The 23,198-nt window shown below is 40.7% G+C and overlaps 1 protein-coding gene across 6 annotated transcripts in view; it reads left to right on the top strand.

Moving 5' to 3' along the window:
• Nucleotides 1-23,198, top strand: part of rbfox3a (RNA binding fox-1 homolog 3a) — a 488,647-nt gene that overhangs the window by 413,924 nt on the left and 51,525 nt on the right. For 5 of the 6 annotated variants that reach the window (XM_035146628.2, XM_035146626.2, XM_035146620.2 and 2 more), the window contains 3 exons: nucleotides 12,359-12,412; nucleotides 17,936-18,028; nucleotides 21,947-22,007. In XM_035146628.2, the coding sequence (XP_035002519.1) occupies nucleotides 12,359-12,412; nucleotides 17,936-18,028; nucleotides 21,947-22,007 (208 nt within the window). The remainder of the gene's footprint in view (nucleotides 1-12,358; nucleotides 12,413-17,935; nucleotides 18,029-21,946; nucleotides 22,008-23,198) is intronic. The other variant, XM_035146627.2, reaches the window with a different exon arrangement.

Below are 23,198 nucleotides of genomic sequence, written 5' to 3'. Positions count from 1 at the left end.
GCCTGTAGCTGCTGAGGTATTTTGGGTGCAGAGTTTTTGGCATCGGTACCACACAGGAGGTTTTCCATAGCTGTGGTACTCTCCCCAGCGTCAGGCTCATGTTGGAGACCCTCTCCATAATCCTACACATCCGGTCAGCACAGGATTTGAGGAGCCTGGAGCCGATGCCATCAGGACCCAGTGCCTGGATGGATGGAGTGGGGGTTGGGCTGGTGATAATGGGTGACTGAGAGCTGACTGCTGTGGAAGAGGAGGTAGGGTGGTTTTGGTGTAATGGGGGAGCAGATGAGGGGGGTTGCAGCTGGGCTGGCAGGGTAGGGGGGAGGGGCAGGTGCCTGATCAAACCTGTTGAAGAACATGTTCTGGTTATTTGCCCACTTCTGGTCCCCTGCAGCCTGGGACTCGTCTTTCTTGTGGCCAGAGATGGTTTTCAGGCCTCTCCAGACACAGCTGATGTTGTTCTGCTGCAGCTGGTCCTCCATCTTCCTCCTGTAGCTGTTCTTCCCCTCCCTGAACCTCCTCCTCAGCTCCTTCTGAACAGCTCTCAGCTCCTCCTTGTCTCCTGACCTAAAAGCCCTCTTTTTCTCCTTGAGGAGGGCCTTTATATCCAGATTAATCAATCAATCAAATTGTATTTGTATAGCCCATATTCACAAATCACAATTTGTCTCATAGGGCTTAAACAAGGTGTGACATCCTCTGCCCTTAAACCTCAACAAGAGTAAGGAAAAACAAAACAAAAAAGCTTATAACAGGGTAAAAAGAAGGTAGAAACCTCAGAGAGAGCCACATGTGAGGGATCCCTCTCCCAGGACGGACAGAAGTGCAATAGATGCCACATGTAATGGAGAACATCAGCAAGATAAGGGTATTTTCGGCTTTGATTAGAATAAACACTTTGTAGCATAATTGAAGGTAAATGAATTGATGAAGTGATGTCAGTAATGGCAAAGTATCTGAGTAGGCATATTGTATATCAAGCAGTCTTGTTGTAATCATCGGATGCCACCATAATCCACAGTCATTGTCTACTGCCGTCATCAGGATCCACCATCAGCTGCAACCTCGATCATGGTCCACCACCACTATCATATTAATCCATGGCTTGTTGTTAGAGAAGCACTGTACAGTCTTGGTAGGTACAGTGTTCTCCACACAGACGTTTTTTTACCTGCACCAAACCAAGAGTTAAAAAACTGTTTGACCCTCTTGCATTCAGTAAAAATATGGAAAACCGTCTTGTGTAGTTTACAGCAAGGAGACTTCCTAACAGCAGGGTTAAAAACAGAGATAGATACATTTGAGTCAAAAGCACCATGTGAAATCCTCCACTGCAGGGGGGTTTTGTATAAAATCCTCCACTGTGGCCTCAAACCATTGTCTCCACTCAGTCTGTTCATCCACACAGTAAGTGCTCTGTTGCTCAGTTCCGTCCTGTTTATGCTTTTCACACAGTTCATATATAAGGTTATTTTGTCTGCTCTATGCAGGCTTCATTTGTCAGGGTTATAGATGGTCAGTAGGGGTCTGCTCGACTCTCGAAAAAAGGGGCACAGGTCTCTGTGGTTCAATCCAGCGGTTCCCTGGCTGTACTCCATGATGCGGTTCCTCTCCTTCTCAGAGAGCCTCTGTCTCCAGACCTCAAGGATCCTCTAAACAACCTCAAAAAGACTAGACATACAACGGAGAGCCCACACCCCGGGCATCAGTCAGCTCCGGCCTTACTGCCTCCACCAGCTGTTTCAACACAAAATCTTAGTTTGGCACAGCCACGCTCCATGAAGCAGCAGTTCCTTCAACAACCACTGCAAAGAGTTAGACTTTTGTATTCTTTCAGAATTAGAAAGTGTCCAGATTTTAAGAACACCCTGAAGAAATGTAGGAAACCCCATAAACTTAAAAAATGTAGAATCAGTTAAAAAGGGAGCAGCCTCCAGTCCAAGGTTATTTACACATCTCAGAATACAACTAGCCACTTCTCTCCAAACAAAATCTGCCGGACCTGTCAGTAACCTGTGGAAAAACTGTAATCTAAAGGTAGCTGTTCTACTTGCCAGATGGATGAGGCATTGTCCCACCAGGGTATTTTAGGCCATGTCCACAATAGCTGTGTTATTTCAGCTTGGTCCAGCGTGGTGCTCCCCAGGGGGCGGAGGTGCTTTCGTATAATCCTTTCCATGGTCTTCATGAGGTGAGAGGTTAAGGCTACCGGCCTGAAGTGGTTTGGCTCCCTGGGACAACAGTCTTTTGTACAGGGACCACACAGGAGGTTTTCCACAGGGCTTGGACCCTCTCCACTCAGAAGCTCAGGTTGATGATGTGCAGAACCACCTGACAGAGCTTCTCTGCACAATCCCTGAGTAGTCTGGAGCTGATGCCATCAGGGCCAGTGGAGGTGTGTTAGTGCTTTCTGATGATGTTGCCTAAAGAAGTCATATACAAAGTGAAGAGTACCGGTCCAAGGACCGAGCCTTGTTGAACTCCATGACTAACTGTTGTGCATGGAGGAGTAATTTTTAATATTAACAAATTGGATTCTATCTGATAAGTATGAATTAAAAAGCCAGCCTAGTGCTGTTCAAGTCTCTGTTACAGAATCTTTTGATCTATGGTGTCAAATGCTGCACTAAGATCCAGAAGTCAATTATCTGAGAAGGTTATTGGTAACTTTAAATAGTACTGTTTCGGTGCTTCTTGACTTAAAATCCTTATTGAATATCTTTAAACAAACCATTGTTGTGCAAGTAATTGCATAACTGTTGAGCAACAGCATTGTTGACAGAACAAGCAGGAAATTGTTGATGGACCTCCTGCAAGTCCTATGTCATCTCGGCAGGATTGTCACCTTACTGATGCAAGCACGTGTGTCCACAGTGTTGTTGCTGCACTGCTACTGCCAACTTTTTTTTTGCTGAGTTTGCCTTTTGATAATGGCATCCATTGCTGATAAAAGGCTGGATGGGCTGTCTGCCACTGCATAAAATGTCCAATTAACATTCTGATATATCCCCTTGTTGGATACCGTGTACGATTTGCTCTTGTTCATCTTCAGAATTGGTTTCTGAACATATATAACTGAATTAGTATTACCACTTGCAAAAGCAGAGAGCTGCAGGCAAGAAGCTGAGCAGTAGGTGGAAAAGAGATTTACATTTTATCCGGACCGGCAATACTAAATGAGGAAAAGGTGTTACATCATGGAAAAGATATTAATTATTCAGGGTTTCATAACTAGCAAGAAAGAAACGTATCACAATGGTTAGAGGCAAGACCCAAACGCAGACATTGAAGCAGATTCAGGCTCAAAATACATGTTTTTTTAAGCAGATGGTTTGATTCATAAGAATCACTCCAGCAAGGCAGAGGTATAAAAATCGACGGGCAAAAAGCAAAACTCTAGAAAATATACTCATCATACACGTAGTGAATACTGAATGTCACGCTGTACTCAAGGCTAACTGGCAACTAAGGGGGGGAAACACAGAGACTAATACTAAAGAGAGGGGGGGGTGACAATAAGATGTAGGTGTGACACATTAGGGCAGGTTTGTGTAAACACACCTGCAGGGGCACAGAAAACACTGGGGGATTGGAAGTGAAGAGACCTGAAACGTGGACGAATCTGAGTGTCAAAAAAAAAATGAGACACAAACATGAGGAAATGAAAAAATGTAACTCAACTAAACTCAGGGATGTGACAGGACTAGGGCTGCAACAACAAATTGAATCAGTTATGCGAGTAATTTAAGAGTCAGGTCTTTTATGATGCATGGCATTTACTGTGGCATCCTGAGGTGGGGGCCAGTAAATCAGCTGGCTGAAAACACATGACTGGAGTTTTAAAAAAAATGGCAGAGGCAAACACAACTAACGATACATTGGAGATTAGTCGTCGACATCATTCTTCTTCTTCTTCTTCTCTCGGTTTACTGACGACTATAGTTTCATAGTGATCTTGTGCGACTTTGTCATGTGAAATCAGCTTTTCTCAAGTTTTCTCTGAGGTTTTAACATAAAATGTTCACACACTTTGAACGACGGTCACTTCCCCAACTCAATAAGGAAGAGAGAGTACGGTCGTTGAGAGACATAAACTGAATGAACAGAGGTAGTGCCATTAGCAAACACAAGGCAGTGAAAAAAAGACACAATGTAAATTTCAGCGTTTTTGCTCTAAAGCACAAAAAAAACCAGCTGGAAGAGTTTTGTGTCTGGTCTGCTGTGAGTGAGAGAGACTGTGTGACTAACAGACCCACCTCCAGTCACACAGACAGCTCTCTGTATCAGACACATTCAGCAGGTTTAACTAGGGCTGTCAAACGATGAAAATGTTTAATCAGATTAATCACAGGGTAGCTGTGATTAATCACAATTAATCACCATTTCTAAAATGTATATTGTTGTGGGAACAGAAAGATAAATGACAGAAAGCGGATTTATACATTTAACATTTGTTTTTTTATTGATGACAAGTCCAAATGCTAGAGTTATTAAGATTGAAAAATCAAATCAAATCAAATTAAAACATACCACACCATAATAAAATGTGGCTGTCTCTTTGCTATGCCTCTGAGCACACATAGGATGATGTTATTTAGATTTTTTTTTTATCAAACTCAAAGATGACCTTTATCCGAAACAATTGGGGCATTCATGCAGATGAAAATGAACTAGTTCACGTTCATTTTTTATTGGGATGATTTAGGTGACAAACGTATGGTCATGTGTTTGGTTATGAATCGATGGTGTCGGATCATGTCTGCGTGTCGCTCCGCTCATTTTAACACTGAGTCCTGACTGTGAGCGTCACGTCTCGTGTTGTACTGAGCACAACATGTTGTCATTTTCATGATGTTTAAATTCAGCCTCATAAACTCTGGAGCGAATCAAACAAACACTAAGTTACTTCATGTGCTGATCAGGTCCTGATAACTAGTGATGAGTGTTTATTAGTTACAGTGAGAGCAGAGTGGAGGAGGACACAGAAACTCCAGCTCGGTACAAACCAACTGCAGCTTCTGCTCTGATCATGACGCAGCTGATCACTGAGCAGCTGAGACCAGAGAAACTCTGTATTTCACTGTTCTTCTACAAAGTCACTGACCGGCTGCTTCATGTGAACGACCTCTGATCTCACTGCGTGTGTCACTCTGAGCGAGTGAGTGGGGGGTATGGGTACATGGAGCGGGTCATTCTGCGCATGCGTTAATGCGTTAAAAAAATTAACGCTTTAATTCCACAAATTAATCATCACGCATTTTAACATTCGACAGCCCTGGTTTTAACATTAGTTAAACAACTGTACGTATCCAGAATTGACTTCACAGATAACAGCAATGTCATTTTGACTAATCCTACTTTCACTGTGATTTTTGCACAAGATATATATAACATCATTCTGACTTGTCAAAACATCATCATTAATTCCCTTTGAACAACTCAAAATTGGAATTTTCAACATCTGTAGTTACATAGTAAGATTCAAACTACTTTTGTCATCATTGTGTGTGTGGTTTCTCATTATAAAATTCAGTTGAAATATGATAATATATAAATAAGATTATATTCTTTTATTAAAAAAAATATTAAATTCTAGTTTCAGACATCTACAATTTTATTCTGACTCATCATAATTCAAGTTCATGATATCTACAACACCACACTGACTAGTTTAAACTTAATATAAGGTATCTTGAATTTAGGTGACTTTAAGACATCCTAAACTGTTGGAAAGGGTAAAATGTAGCTTTTGTCTTTTTATCTAATTAATAATTGATAAAATAATTGACAGATTTATCAATTATCCAAATAATCGTTTTATCAAATTGTTTGGATAAAAACTTAATCTACAAATTAACAAGTGACAATGATTTTCAAAAAATGTGCTGGAATAAAAGGTACCTTTGCCATATATTGGAAGTGAGTAAAGTATGTAAGGTAGTATAAAAAGAAAATACCCAAGCTAAGTACAAGTATGTAAATTTTGTTCTGACGTTCTTCAGTACAAATGCCCTCATTTACATACATTCGATCACTGCAAATATTCCGGACAACATATTCCACATAGTAATTAATAGATAATGTACTGCTTTGATTTGTGAAAGTTTGACCTATCGTCACCTACTTCTAATGACCTCAAATTCTAAAATTACACTGGCAGAAGATATATTAGAATGAATGATTAATATTTATCACAAAAATCACAATGGGGCAGTTAAGTGTCTGTGTTTGTTCATACAATACATTGAGTGGTTACTCTGCTTTGAGAATACATACGTGAATAACAAACACACACTGTGACTTGCTAAAAAATTATTTGAACGATGAATAAATTAAAACAATATCTCAGTTTAAGCATTTTATATTTTATTGTAATTGAAGTGACAACAGTCTCGTCTTATGTTTTCCCCTTTTTTGATGGTATTTCTGACTCTGGTCAGTTCCTCCATATATCCAATTAAAAACACATGAATGGTCTGTATTTTCATAGCAATATTGTAGTCTGGATCACTACTCAAATTTCCTTACAGTTCAGTTTTCCCATTCACCCATTCATACAGTGCATCTGTGTGCATTACTTTCTTCATCACACGTCACTCATACATTGCCGTCAGAGCCATCAGGGGCAATTTTGGGTTCAGTATCTTGCTCAAGGACACTTCAGCATGTAGAATGGGGGAGACTGGGATCGAACTGCCGTCTTTCTGGTTAGTGGACAAACCGCTCTATTTCCTAAGCCACAGCCTTCCACTATACATTGTTGTTGATTGTGATCTTGCCTTCGCTATGCTGACTCTTCCATGTTTATTTATTTATTGAAATATAGTGCTTGATTCAAGGTTTAGATATTGAGAGCACAAGGCTGAGCATTACCATATTGTCTGGCAAGGTTAGTTCACATAACCATGACTCCAGCTGCTCTTACAGCTTTGGCTAAAACTAAACTTTTTTTTTTTTTTTTGTAGAGTAAAATAATTGTTGTTTTATCTGATATATTATTTTAGAAACAGAAAAGACAGAGAAAAACTGAATAGCAAATTACTGATTTTTATCTCAAAATAAAACAGCCCTTTATTTAAACCAGTGATTCTCAACTGGTGGGTCGCGTCCCAAAAGTGGCTCGCGGACCCGTTGTCAGTGGCTCGAGTGCCTGCTAGCTGATTGGGACCAAATATTATTATTTGTGTTTTGTTTTTATATTAAGTTGAAGGAAGTTAAATGACATCTATTCTTTGATGGCATTTAGGCAGTGTGTTAAGATGCTCAAGCGGCTGTCATTGTCTGGCTTAAAAGACAGGTTGATTTGGGTGTCATAGACATAGCAATAATAATGGCCACACTAGCCCAGTTCAAAGAGGAACTCACAATCGTTTATTGCCTCATTTACTAGAACTGTTCTACTAATAGAACCATATTGCTTGAGAAAATCGATCACCTCCTCATCATTTGCAGTTTCTGTTATTCCCCCCACCAATACTGCATTTGGACGTTTGATACAAAGTTTTTCAGATACATTTTTTAATTATGTAATTAACTCAGAATTCAACCAAAACAAGAGTATACATTAAATACTAAATGTCAATTACCTCCTCCTGGCTAGCAAAGTTTATGTAGCATATGCGTACTGGATATGCTGCATCATCAGCCAGTATGATAATCACAGAGAATTGACTAGTTTAATCAGGAGACTTCTAATGAGGAGGAAATTATACTGATGACAATGTTTAATGAAAACTCAGGAGACTGATGTGCTGCTAAAGTTCACATGTATATTAGAAATAAGGAAAACAGACAAACAAACCAAAATAGATAAATGAATAAATTGTAATATATAATACATCTGGCCATCATATTTCACCCAAATTTCCATGGGCAAACATAAACTTAAAATTTAAATCGTCATTCTTTTTTCTTCTTATTAAGTGCACTTGTAAATATTGAGAATCCGCAACACAATCATATTGCTAATGCACATTCATGAATGGGTTCATAATTTCCCTGAAGTAAGTGTCTGGTCTGGAAAGATAAAAAAAGGGGCATGTGCTGGGGAAATATGTGTGTGAATGGTGAATATATTGAGTTTTTCTTTTCTTGCTGCAAGTTGTGTCCTACCGCCTTGGCAGGAAAATGTGGATATTGTGAAGTTATTTTGCTATAAGATCTGTGTGGTCTCATCCATTCATCAGCTCGCCATCCAAAGTTCAGGGCTTTATAAAAACCTGGCCAATTTGCAGATGTAGGTTTTCAACCACAGGCAATCGCTTTTAACAGTCCCTCTGTAGGAATCTGCAGCATCTCCTCTCCCTGCAGATACCCCATTAATCTGTGTGATTAGTGTCACCTGCTACCGGTACCCATGCTACTACGGCCACGGGAACTCGTCTCATTGCGAGATGTCAACACTCGGGAATACATGCGTCCAATACCTTTCCATTTAATTTCTTAAATGGCAACCTGGGTTACATTAACCCAATGGAGATGCTCTGGAATGAATTTAGAGAGCTGTCACAGTTGTGGGTAGGGCTGGGCAGTTAACCAAAAATGTATCGAAACCGACATTTATCCAATCCAATCCAAATTTATTAATAAAGCACATTTAAAAAACAACAGAGTTGACCAAAGTGCTGTACATCATTAAATAGATCAAACATAGCATAAAACATAAACATGATGTAAATCACTGTTTTCCAAACAGCAATATACCACAAGATAAAACCACAAACAGTCAAACTCTCATACAGGGTCAGAGAAAGCCAAGGAGAACAAATGGGTTTTTAAACAAGATTTAAACACAGACAAAGTGGGGGCTAGTCTAATCTGGGGGGGCAGCTCGTTCCAGAGTTTGGGGGCCTGTGTTTCAACCTTGCTTTAGGTACGACAACAAGTGTTTTGTCGGCAGATCTCCGTCGACGTGATGGAATATATGGGTGAAGAAGGTCGGAAAGGCAGGATGGAGCCAGCCCATTCAGAGCATTATAGGCAAACAAAAAGATCTTGGACTGGTCCCAAAATGTACAGGGAGCCAATACAGGCGAAATATGCTCTCGCTTGCGTATCCCAGTTTGAAGTCAAGCGGCAGCATTCTGGACTAATTGCAAGCGAGAGAAGGAAATCTGGCTAACACCAACATAGGGGGAATTACAATAATCAAGTCGGTTGGAGACAAAGGCATGTATAACCCTCTCAAAATTACTGGATTTTAGAACATAATTAATCTGTTGATACATTTTGTAAAATCACTGTCAATTTTTACCCCCGGATCTGTTACTGTTGGTTTGACATAAGGAACAAGGGAGCCCAGGTCAAAAGAGGTATTAGGGGCACCACTAAGTCCTAATATATTATAAATTATATATATATATATATTACTAAGTTTTGCTGTAATTGAAATTAAAAATGTTTAGAGCCATCCAAGCTTTAATGTCCTGTAGACACTCTGACAAGGGGAGCAGATCAAAAAAAAGGGTAGGTCAGACAGCTGTAAGGTCTAAAAGTATAAGAATAGCATTATCCCCCCAAAAAATTTGTGAAAAGCTAAAAGTGCAGATTTGGTGCTGTGAAGAGGTTTAAACCTAGATTGAAATACCTCAAGAACACTAAGAACATTTAAAGTGTTTAGAATTTTGTGACATCTAGTGGTGAAGTTGCGTGTTGCAGCTGAATACCCCTCAACTCACCCTCTCCATTCAAACATGGAAGAGAAACTGTGGTAGTCTTCAGTTGTCATAAAAACTTGAAATGTGTTTAGTTTTTCCAGTTTAGGCTACTGTAAAAAAAAAAAACTCCTGATGTAAATATAAAGTATTTAGATATAAAGGGCCCATTCTAGGGTAAAGAAACAACAATCCGTACAATTTAGGTGAAGCACACTAGCGAAAAATATCTCTAGGATTATTTTATATAAAATGTCTGCCAATAGATCCCTTTCACCTAAATCGTACACACAAGATTGCAGTTGTACAAGTAGAACTTCCTCCAATATTTTTTAAATAAAAGGGAGTTTAGAAATAGGTCTAAAATGATTGAAGATTGGGGTATTCATGTTTGCTTTTTTGATCAAGGGCTGCACCACAGGCTGTTTAAGAAACTTAGGAACAGCACCTGTAGCAAGACTGCTGTTTATTATCATTTGAACATTCCAATAGTAGGAGAACCTCAGGGTTTCATCTGAGCAACTATTTCCATCAGAGCAGAAAGGGACACAGGCTCAAACTGGTAAAAATCCAAAACGATCTTTTAGCCTGTCAAAATGAGTGAGAAATCGTCAATTAGATGCGGTCAAAAAATGTATTTAGTTATTTATTCATTACATTCAGTGTCTTTCTTGTGTGCTTGTCATTTAAGTATGTTTGTCTCTGTGTGTATACCTGGTCCCTCACTAGTGGGAGGGGTGGGCCCGGTGGCTCCTACACAGTTTATCAATCCTAGGTTTTAGGTTTGTCAGTGCCAGACGAATGTCATCCTCCATTTGCAGACGTGCTCTTTGCTTTGTTTTTTCGATACATTCAATGTAGAAAAGCCAGACTCACAGAGGTATGTGGTGGCAAATGGAAGAAGGGATTTCAGAGCCCTCTCAGCCAGTGCAGGATTGTCTTTTTTCACATACAGCCAGTACTGTGGGAGTGAGAGAGCCTAACATTTCACCCTCAACTCCCATTCATTTGCCATGTCTATGAGTCTCTCCTAGGACATAAGATCCAGTCTCTCATCTCCTCCTGGAGCAAATTCTCTCTTTTGATTTGAGTTGTTCTCCAGTTCAGGGAAATAGTCTTTGAAATATCCCTGCAGGTGCTCCAGGTGGGACTGGATCAGTAGTGAAATGGTGCCTGAATCAAGACCGGATGACAGAAGCTCTTGGTGAAGCTGTGGGAACATCTCTGTCACTCCCTCCTTGAGTTTGGCCGACCACAGGGTGATTTTCTTTGTAAAAGCCCCTACTTTGTCCTGCACATGTAATATGTATGTCTCGCGCCCCTGCACGCTCTGATTTAGTACATTTAGATGCTGGAAAAAGTCCGACATGTGTGCAAGTTTCCGAAGCCATGATGCATCGGAAAAACTGCCAGCCAGCTGATGATTTTCAGATGAGAGGAATTCACCGATCAGCTCAAAAACGCTATTCAACACCGCCCCACGTGAAAGCCAGTGCACGTTGGAGTGGATTTTATGAAATTCACTACTTGTATAACGTCCTGTAATATCTGATGTAGTTCATCGTCCATCCGTTTAGCAACAAGAGCCTCGCGATGGGGCATGCAGTGCGTTGCCCTTGCATTTGGCCTTCCCCCCCCACACACACACACACTTTCTGATTCTGATTACACTGTACGCAAAGTAAATAGCTGAAAGTAAATAGCTGAAAACCAAAATTGCACCCACTCATGTATATCAGTCGTCTTAACACACCTGACTTTTTTTCATCAATATCCGTCCTCTGATGAGAAAGCATTACATTGTAAGTGGTTGATATTCCAAAAGTATTTTTTTGTTTTGTCTCATTTTTGGAAAACACACGATGATAAAAATACTAAAAAGGTTTATTTTCTTACCTTACTGCAACGATGAAGAAGTGTACTAATAGGTGATGTCGGAGTTAGACCATACTTATCTTATCCTACTTAAACCCACATATATACCAGCTACATATTCACCACCATCAATGGGGTTAGAAACACCAAAAGCACCAAGTCTCACTGTAAATAATAAGACAATTAAAGTGAAGCATTGATCTTCGTCAACAGCTAGATCTGAAGAGAAGGGTGTAGGTACCACTGCATGGTTAGACTGATGAGAGAGGACTTTGACAGGAGATTACTATGATGGTTTGCACTATGAGCAGATAAACAAATTTATAATTTATCATGGGCTATCACTTAACTCTCTCTCACCCATTCCTCGCATACCCCATTTCCTGTTGTAAATGATGTGTATTTTGCCTCCACTATAAATATTCCAGCTTTAAAGGGAGACGAAAGGCAGGACGATGGGCATCATTAAGATCAGTGGTGCATTCTGAGGCATTGCACTGCTATAGCATTTGCATCCACTTGCCTGCTCTCACTCAGACACACACACACACACACACACACACACACACACACACACACACACACACACACACACACACGGTGTAAAAAGTAAATTTAAATTGCATTAATCTCATTGTAGAGTGAGAAGGACTTTGTTAATATGATGCATTGACTGATGACAGGGAGGATGTTCTTGTAGGTTTCGGCGTACTGAGGAAGCATTTTAGAGGAGGAGATAAAAGTGCAGGTACCATGTTCTAATTAATACTTTCCCTTTTCTGCTTTTTTTTGTATCCCCTGTCTTTCTTTTCCCTTCCTTACTTCTGCAGCAATTTGGCAAGATTTTAGATGTGGAGATTATTTTTAACGAGCGAGGATCCAAGGTAAGTGCACAACAACCATACATTCATGAACACTCTATCACACTTACTTTTCTAGCTGGCTGTATTTGTCCCCAGGCCTCCTATTCTTTTGTTGTCATCCACTCCTCTCACTATCTTCATTGCTCCCTTTCCGTCTGCCCTATAGTAATTATGGACTTATCACTGACACTTGCCTCCGGGCAGCTTATACACCTGACCGAACTGTCATACATTGTGACATACAATGAATTGCTCCCGCTTATCTTAATGCTGACATTGGGATTCACACATTCTGCCACCAGACACCGTCTTCCCTGGCTAGGTTCCCCGACCTATAGTCCTTAAGAAATAAGCATCAACAGCTACTATACTCAACCCAGCCAAAATGTATGGCAGTATTGAATCTCAGATTTCACTGAAAACACTTAGTTTGCATATAGAATACATTTAGAATTTATTAATGTGTGTATATATAGATATTGCTTATACAGAGCAATAGAGTGTCACATGGATTATTATCACACTGAGTGTTCAGGCCTGAGTGTTCCTTGTGATTAGCAGAAAGTAGTGAATCCTGTATCGAGATTACAACATTGGGTGCAGTTCACACATATTATCTGGAAAAGCAATTACAGTTGGATTGGACCAGGACACATAAACTGTCAGGTCTGCCAGACATGTCAAGTGGATTTCATTGTCCTCAATACCAGAAACTCAACAGTGCGACAAGAATTTGTATTTTGTCCAATAATGGTGCCTGTGAAAGGGTCTCAATACAGGATAACACATTACAGGATGGCTACGCTCAGTTATAATTCAGGAGTGTGCATTATCCAATGGCCTCTCCATGTTCCCGCAAGGTGTAATGTTAATATACTGTAAATATAGACAGTTGATCAATTTACTGCTCTTGAATGCAGTTGATTTTAATTGTTTGTGTGTGTGTGTGTGTGTGTGTGTGGTTCAGAAAAATAAACCAAACAATGTAGCTATTATTAACAGCCTAATCATAATAAGCATAATAAACATAATCATCAGCCACAGATACTCAGAAGCGTATAGCTTAGCTGCAATGCACAATATAACAAACTAATAAGAACCTAAAACATCTTCGTCACAGAATAATAATATAATATAGAAGTTTTTTAGAAACTGAACTGCTCATTTGAACAACTGTGTGCTACATTAGCGACACCATACATGAATTACAAATGGTACGAAACTGTCCAATGTATAAACCTAAACATAACAGGACCGTTTATTGAGGCATTCTTAATACTATTCACAAACACAATGATTTTAGAACCAAACAAATGTGCAGAGACAATGTACCTGATGAATAAGCTAAACAACAAAATTTACTTTTCTCTGGATGCACACACAGGAATGGCTCTGTCAACTGTACAATAGAAGCATCTAAAACTAGCTAAAGCTGTCATATCAAGGGTTGTGACACAATAGATTTTTTGTGGAAAAAACATATCATATAAAAGTAATTAAAGTGAACAACATTTTTCATTTCATTTGTGTTTTTTCTCATCAGAAACTCATGTTATTTATTTGTAATCTCCAAATTGTATTAAACAAAGGGCCAAATGATAATTATGTCAATCCTGGCCCACACCTGCAGCTAACACTGTGAACTACAGCTCGAAGTATGACACGGGCAGCCTATTAGGATGGTAAAAACTTAATCGATGTTTTGGTGGCACACTTACTCAGGATTTCTCCCGATGCTACCAATAGAGAGAGGGAGGGAGCAAAGCAAAGAGCGCTGCACACAGGTCTACAATGAGGCAATGGAGCAACACACAAAGTTAAAGATCTTGAGTGTCACTATGAGCGTGGAAACAATTTGGTTCATTAAGAAACTGTAGCAGGAACTATGGCAGCCACTGCAGTCTAAATATTTATCAGGAAACACTGATAAAGATACAAAATACAACAGAATTGCTGTGGAACTGCAAACTATTCCACTATTAGTCTATGCATTTCAGATAATTATTTTGTAATGAAACATCTTCTGATGCTAAGCCTCATTGGGTGTTTTGGGGTCATTTGATAATCAGACACCCTCTCTCAGGCGACCCAGCTGAGGTTGATAAGGCCTCAACTTGTACCCTAGCAGCACTCTTAGCTCTCTTAATCCAGAGCCAACTAGAGGCTTTCTCTGCGGCCTCTGTGTTGTTGTAGGTGGCCTTCCTCTTTCTTTCTCTTGTGATGCCGAGTGCAGTGTAAGCTCTTCAGACGGACTGTCCTGCAAAGCCCCCTCACCCCACCTCCACAGGTAAGCACTTTGCCTTCCAGCCTTGTCTGTGGCAGTCACTGACAAGCCCATCATATTTCTCCCTTTTCCTCTCAAAGGCCTCCTCTATATGGTCTTACCATGGCACAGTAAGCTCCAGCATGATGATGTTCTTTGTTGCCTCTGACACCAGGATGATGTCAGGTCTGGGGGTGGTCTTGGTGACATGCTGAGGGAACTTAAGCTGCCTGCCCAAGTCCACTGTCAGCTGCCAGTCCAGTGCAGTGTTGAGCAGCCTCAAAGTTTCTTTGGGAGTCCTTGTCGGCTTCCCTCCGACTCTGTTGAAGCTCCTGGACTCCTTCGTTGGTTTTGACCTCCGGCAGCTCGTGATGGCACTACAGATACTCTCTGCGATGGTCTTGAGCACCTGGTCGTGCCACCAGCAGTTGTGAAGGTGCCTAGCCCAGCCCTTCCTCTGGTCACTGCTCCAACCAGGACTCCGTGCTCCACTGCAGCCTCTGCCCTCCACTTCTTCCCAGTTCTTGGCATCATCCACTTCTACCCATGCACCAGAGACTTTAGGGTCGTATGACTCTCTGAACTCCTCCTTGATGGATTTAAGGGGGAGTTTCATTTTGCAGGTGTTTCCATAGAGGTTGCTCAAGCTCTTCAGTAGCCCTAGCCATCTCATCAGGTAGCGGCTGACTCTCCTTTCCAGGTTTGAGATGGTGGAGTTGGGGAATTCATAGAGGAGCAAAGGCTTGGCAGAATCCTGTGCTGGTAGATCCATGCCTTGAATTTTGCTTGTAGACCAGTCTTGTCGACATCCTTCAGCCATCCCTCCAGCTCCTCACAGGTGTTTTTAATGGATGCTGTGTCCCTGAGTTTACTGTCAAAGATTTTCCCCAGACTTTTCACCAGTTTCTCGGAGAGGGTGGGGATGGGTTTTTCTGAGACTGAGAAACAAAACTTAGCCACCACTCTGCCTTTCTTCAACACACAGGATCTTGATTTATCTGGCTTGAAGGACATCATGGCCCATCCTACCAGCCTCTCCAGCCCCTGCCTCCATGTACTAACTCAGTGGTAACTGTTAAGTCGTCTATAAACGGACAAATTGATGGTTTGGTGGATCCCGGATTTGAATTTGGGGCCACCAACATGTTCATCGCCAGTGCAAACAGGATCACTGAGACTGTTTTTGGCCCTGCTGAGACTCTCAGGCTGAAATCGCTGTAATAATCCAGGATGAGGTCTCTTACTCGGACTGGCACATGGTGCTTCTCCAGAACCTCCTGCACCAGCTTGTGGGGCATAGAGCCATAAGCATTGGCCAGGTCTAACCACAGCACCACCAGATCACCCTTGCTCTCCCTAGCTTATCTGGGTAGCTGTGTGACCGTGCATGTGTGTTCAAGACAGCCTGGAACTCGAGGGATTCCTCCTTTCTGAACTGCAGTGTCGATGTATCCATTTCCGAGGAAGAAACCAGCCAGTCTCTTAGCTACGATGCTGAACACTGAGCAACGAGATGATTCGAAACTGGCTGATGTTCTTGGAGTCCTCCTCTTTTGGAATCCACACTCCTGCAAACTGCCACTGGTATGCCGTTTTTCCTCTCTTCCAGATGACTTGAGGATCCTCCAATGCAGGTGTAGCAGCTTGGGGCAGTGCTTGTACACCTTGTAGGCTCCCTCTGGTCAAATGCCACAGCAAGCTCTGGTGGAATAATCACTGTGTCACACTGCCCCAAGTCCTGGTCTCTGGTGGGATCACTCTAGGTGTCATGAAGGTGCTGGTCAGTTTCGTCCTTTCAAATTACATTAACTCTAAAATAACAAACAAAGTGTATCAGTATATTAAGTAAACAAGTCTTTACACTATAATAGCATGTTATGCTTTTCTTTTTTGTGTGCCACCCCAAGATTTGCAGTGTCCTCACCACTGAGGACACCACTGTTGTCAGGTCTGCCAGTAGATAAAAACCAGTGACCGGTTTAACTTGTGGCTGTGACTTTTGACCTGTATATATTTATTTGTTATTTTTGAATGCCCCTCGTTGACTGCACCAACCACTTTTCTCAGCCTATCCAGTAGTGACTTAACATTCAGCCTCACACCAGTTGTACAGTGGTACAGTGGTGGTAACTGAAAGTGATGATATGCCACAAGGTATAAAATACTGATTAAAGTAAACCAAGAATAACTTATAACATTACCATATAATAAAGTACTGTTGGAAACATTATTTCTACAGGTACCCCTTCAATACACCTCTTTAATTGATTAATTCATGATTTATCAATGTGATGCAACTGCAGAGCCTCTTCAAAAATAAGTATTGTAATTTCCACCACTAGCGACTGAAAGAAGTAGAGCATGGGTGATTTGTTCTTTCCTAAATGCAACCTATAATGGTCTGAGACTTTTGGAAACCACTGTCTTTAACAAATCATCGACCACTAGAAGGCTTTGAGGACAGAACATTTTATAGGTAATGAAATACTGGCATATTGAGGGCTTGTTGTAGATTTATTAAAACATTCACATAATGTAAATAGGCCAAAAAACTAACAACAGAAGTTAAGAATTCCTGATGTACATTGAGCAAGGTAGAATGTAACATGATAGCCCTTGATAGCCCTACCCAGGTAATAATCAGTGATGGCACAGAGGAATTTTACTGCTCTTACTCTCAGCCTGCTTTAGGATCATTGACATAGACAGAGCAGGCTTTGAAGCTAAGGGTTTGGAGGCATGCTTTACCCTCTTTGAGTGAACTGTATCCCTAGGCCAAGGCTGAGACGCAGACAGGATGTCAAGAGCGAGCCGAGTCCTGGGGCTCAGAGGGTCACAACTGACTGATCACATAGAGATTGTAATTGTATGGTAGTTATCTGCTTTCACGGGGTCTCAGCACACCAGCGGAGCAACTGCACTTTACATTAAATGCATACACCCAAAAATACTCACATTCAAAACTCCATAGTGCGTTGAGGCACTTATTGCCTCTGCTAATTTGGTGCGGTCCAGTTGTGAAATAGCAGACAAAAACACTAACAAAATATGTTGAATGTAAAGATAAACGCGGGTATGCGTGTGTGTGTGTGTAAGAGAGAGAGAGAGAGCGCCTAATGTCACTCTGCCTTCTGCCTCTAGAGCTACACCTCCTCCTGACCTGCAGCTCTCTCATCGTTGCTTTGTGTGTTTTCTTCTCTCTTTCTTTCCCTGTTTGTTTCATCATCACATTTCTTGACTACTTTCCTTTATTGCTTAACTCCACCTCCTTGCCACTGCAGGGCTTTGGGTTTGTAACATTCGAAACAAGTGCAGATGCTGATCGTGCAAGGGAGAAACTAAATGGTACAATCGTAGAAGGACGGAAAATTGAGGTGCCTTCCTTGTCCTGTCTCTCCTTACTTCCTATACTCCCTCCTCTTCTCTTAATCCCTCCCCCTGACTCTCTCTTTCCTTGCTCTCTCCTTCCTACAGTGCTCCCTCCCTTCTCTCTCTTCCCTACTTCTATTTCTTCTCTCCCACCTGCCTGCTGCACCTTGAATACTGCATGCCGAACCCTGATCCGTAAGTGTGTGTGACAAAGAGAAAGACAGATCTTTTCAGTGTGTTGCAGTGTTTTATGGCATGAATGCTTAATTCTGCTTTGCTTATGATGGGTTTTGTCATGTGTGTTTGGGTCAGTGGTTTTGATTTGAGTTTATCATCCCTTACTCAAAACTTCTTCGAAATGACAATCAATGATCTACCAGTGTGCTTTACACCTTTTAAAAACTTGTTCCCTCAAACATTTAAATCTTTTTGTTCACTCAATCCTTTTTCCTGGGCTTTTTTTTTTTTCATTTTGACTCAGCAAGGTTCATAGAGCAAATTACTGCTACTTTGTTTTTCCATTAACATTTTCAAAAAAGTGAGAGTTAGAGTCTGAATATAGAGATTTGATTCTACGGGGCAGAGTAAAAGCAAATAATCTTCCTCCATAGTAGCCACCAAAAACTATGGAAGGATGACTAAACTATGTTGCCAAGTATGCATTTATATTTTGCACACATTGTCCATAGCTACCCTATCATAGAGAGAGAGGGGACAGATGGTTGGCTTGAGGAATTATGTGGATTGCATAAATGAGGTGCAATGAGCATTCCTGCTGTATGACTTTACCATGACACAAGTTGAAACAATGGAGAGACTGCAGCAAATCCATGTGAAGAAATTGGCTGTTTATTCCCCCAAACTTAAGCTTGATAAACCTTTTACAACAAGCCCTCCAAGCTCAGCTTACCAGTGTCATCAGTGGTGGAGGAATTCAAAGCTACCAAGGCAAGAGCAATTAGCACACTGCTACTGTCAGACATGCTAACAAGACCATCAAGTGTGGCAGGAGATGGAAGCCTCAGGAATCAGTAAGAGAAGAAGAAGCATACTGGAAGCATCAGGAGATTGTTGGCACTGTCTGCCAGGATGGCTGGGACTTGGGTAAGCCTTGTTGTGGTGCAGAGGGTCTGAGAGGCAGCAGAAGAAGACTGCTGTGTAAAAGCGGCAGGGCTCGCCTACCAAGGCCAGTGGATGCAGTGGGACCAGACACTTGAGAGATCCCTGTCCTGGAAGGAAATCTGGGCTACTGACCAGGGCAAGTTGACTTTCCTCCTGCGAGCTGTTGCTGACCTGTTGCCAAATCCTAACAACCTAAAGATCTGGGGGCAAAGAGGACAACGCATCTTGTAAGCAGCACGGAGCAACCATCTGTATCCTTATTGGATGTCTGAAAGTGCAGATAGAGGCATGACAAGGTCTTAATGGAAATTGCTAAATGGAAAGACCTGGAAAGAATTGAAGCTAACAAACACCAGGTATCATCATCCAAATTTACTAACTTCCAGAAGGATGGTGACAAGGCTCCGGCAGCAAGAATATCAGCCAAGAATCCATCCTCTTATCTTGAATCACAAAGACCATCGTTGTAGACAAACTCACAGTGCCTTGGGAGGACTCTCACCAACAGAAGAGAGTACCAGGATCCTTATTCCCTCCCTAGCAACATCGATGCACTATTTTCTGCAGAAGATTTGTTTGGAACCCAAACAACAACAAAAAAGTCTCAAGGGAGATTGTGATGGCGGCTGGACTAGCACAAGATGATTGTGGCTTCGGAGACACAGCAGTTGGAATCTTTCTTCAGGTGAAGAATAACATAGTCTTTGCTGCCCGCTCAGGTGAAATATATAGAGGGACATATAAGGGGTGGCAGTGGGGGGTAGAGCAGTTGTCCTCAAACCATAAGGTCAACAGCTTGAATCCCAGCCCATGCCTACGCATCCTTGGGCAAGATGTTGAACCCCCCAAACATGGCCCCTCATAGATGTTGAATGCACTACTTGTAAGTCACTTTGGATAAAAGCATCAGTTAAATGACATGTAATGTAATGAAACGTCCTTGAACCTGAGACACCTGCTGAAGATGCAGATGGGTTTCCAACAATGCAAGCACGCTAACCGTCCTGCCACCACTAAGAGGAGAGACTTCCAACATCACCTTTCAAGTGCAAAGCATCACTGATGCTTTATTTTACCTGAAGAAAGATTATTTGGTTTTATTTAAGTCTTAGTTAAATGAACAAATCATTTCTCATCCCTCACATTTTACTTTTCGAATAATTACCCTGGACTTTTTTCACGATAAACAAGATCTTTGACCAAAACAGAATCCTGAAAAGGATATTGAGCAGATAAAATATATATATATATCTTTTCATCTCCATCTGGATCTACCATATTAGTGGTAGTGTTGTGAATATAGAAAATAGTGAAATAAAGTGTGATCTAAAATTTACATTTAAGTAGCATCTTGAGACATAGCATTTAAATCAATGTAACTATGGATGCAAATGAAACATGGCAATGAAATGTTAAGCAATTCTCACTGTATTGTGTGGCTTTGCAAAATGAACACCTTAATTTTAACCTTAAGCCTCTTTTTAAGTCCCTCAAATCAGACACACACTTAAGTATGAAAATTATGCGCAGTACAATGCTGAATAGTAGGGGAATTTCCAGTAGTGTATAAGAGCAGAGGTTGCAAGGTTGTTCCACTATTTATGGATTGTTGTGAGAAATTCATTATCACACAAGAGCACCTCCAAAAGTGGATTTTAAGCAGTTTTTACATCTGAAATGTTGTATATGAATTATTGTGTAACCCAAATTCTGTGGATAACCATTCCACTTTTTACATGTTGTTAAATTGTATATTTTAAGACTGTCCTCCCATTACAAAAACAACTCAATAGGTGTGTGACTACTGTATGCAAACCAAATTGCCCCTTGGGGACAATAAAGACTACCTTAATTTTTAAAAGGTTTGTGCAAGCATGTTATTACGTCCAAGAGTTACTTTAAAATTGTTTTTTTATTTTTATTACAATAAAGAAAATTACAGTTCATTTTAATTGTTAAAGTCTTGTGTGACAGTGTCATTCGTATCAGTAAATACAGTTGTATAAATAATATATTTAAGTTCACATCTAGCGGACATTGTAATTAAGATGGGAGCAAAGTCCGATGACAGTGTTAGGTCAAGGTGGATGGATGGACTGAAAAAATATTGGATTTTAATAGCGGAGACCACTGTTCACTTCTTGTTTACAACCGTCATTTAATGCTTCTTTTAACCATGACAGTGATTGTTCTATTACCGGTTTGGTATTATAACCACAATGGTGAATGGCGTCTAAATTTAGCAAAGTGCTTCTTTGAACCAATCCTTGATTCTTCCCTAACCTTAACTAGCTATTTTGCACATTTTTGCACATAACTATAACATTTCTCATTATTAAGAATAGTTATTTATTCTAAAAGTTTTAACAGTTAATCAGTGCCATAACTCTTGCTGCTGAAGGAAACACTTGTGTAACTCATGTCAGGGGGCAGGCACAACTTAGATGACCTATATGGTTGTTTAGGTGGGAGGAATTGTTCTTGAATATTATGTTGTTGTACATCATCTTTGACTAACTGCATGTAGCCTCACTTGCTGAAATGCTAAAATTCCAGCATGGCATGAAGAAAGCTTATAATGTGGATTATTCACATTGTGCAGTTTTTGCTTGTTGTTTGCTCTGTGTTTCTTGTTGTGTGTGTGTGTGTGTGTGTGTGTGTGTGTGTGTGTGTGTGTGTGTGTGTGTGTGTGTGTGTGTGTGTGTGTGTGTGTGTGTGTGTGTGTGTGTGTGTGTGTGTGTGTGTGTGTGTGTGTGTGTGTGTGTGTGTCCTTACATTGATAGCTGTATGTCTGTCAACAGGTCAACAATGCCACTGCCAGAGTAATGACTAACAAAAAGGTGGCCAACCCTTACACAAATGGTGAGAATTCAGCTTCATATCTCCTAATTGTTGCTGCCCATTTCTTCCATTATGATGCATTAGAGAGGAACTGGAGTAACTAGACCTTTAAGCCATTTTATATATATGCTGAAAACCAATGTATATGGATATTTAGTACTGTTGTTGATTGATTCAGGTCAACATCTTGACATTGTAGTGTAGCGATTACTTTGTTTGGTAAAAATGCGTAGTGATTGCCCTCTACTGGTTGTAACTCAGCTATTGCAATGGTATTTAGCTGTTAGCTGATCTGGAGGCAGGTGATGGAGACTGCACAGAGTGCAGACCGACTGTGCAGATTGTGGGAGAGAAGTAATATCCAAGAGTGGAGTGGGCGCAATACATTGATTGAATATAGTGATTAAGTAGTTTCTGCAAAATGATCAATCTATAGATTAAAAATTTGGTAGATTAATTAATAAAGAAAATAATAACATCCTCGTGATTTTGTGTGTCCTCAGGCACACATTTTAAGAGCTGTTTGAGAGGCTTCTAAAATGAATTGTGCTTTTCTCCTGATGTTGTTTATGATGTTTATGATAAAGGGGAAAGTGTGGCTGTATGTTAAACATTTCTTATACGTATATTCTGTTTAATCAAATTCAAATCTTAAATTTGTAGCCTAATTTCTAAAGGGTGAGGTTGCATATTCTATCTCCACCATGATCCAATGAACCAATACAAGGCAGAAGGTGTAAACAAAGGTATCTTATAGGGAATCATTGATGGAACAATATACTAAAATTCAAAGTTAATTTCACAACAGTGTAATCAACCATAACCTAAACATTAATGACAACAACATTTCAAAGTGAAATTAGTAAATGCATGCAGCTATATGGCAAGGGAAATAAAATAGCCAGCAAAATGTTTTATCGTGTCAGGCCTAGCTGACTATATTAGTAATTCTAATGGCCCGGCAAGACGTGTTCTTAGCCGTAAGGAAAGTCCGGAAGCAAGAAGCCTTTACTTCATACAACATCTCTGTCACAAAAGTGTGTGCCGCACTTCTGAATGCATTTTTTATTTTTTATTTTAAGGACAGAGGCACCTCAGCCAAAACTTAGGACGGGTGTTACACTTCATCATCCAACTCTATCCATTGAGCTGGCGCTCTGAATGGAAAGAAAGCCAAAAGCTATAAATGGAAGCTAGTCAGTGGACTCTGTC

This window comes from Hippoglossus stenolepis, chromosome 21 (assembly GCF_022539355.2).
Source record: "Hippoglossus stenolepis isolate QCI-W04-F060 chromosome 21, HSTE1.2, whole genome shotgun sequence".
Classification (NCBI taxonomy): Eukaryota; Metazoa; Chordata; class Actinopteri; order Pleuronectiformes; family Pleuronectidae; genus Hippoglossus; species Hippoglossus stenolepis.
This window is presented reverse-complemented; position numbering and strand designations above follow the sequence as displayed.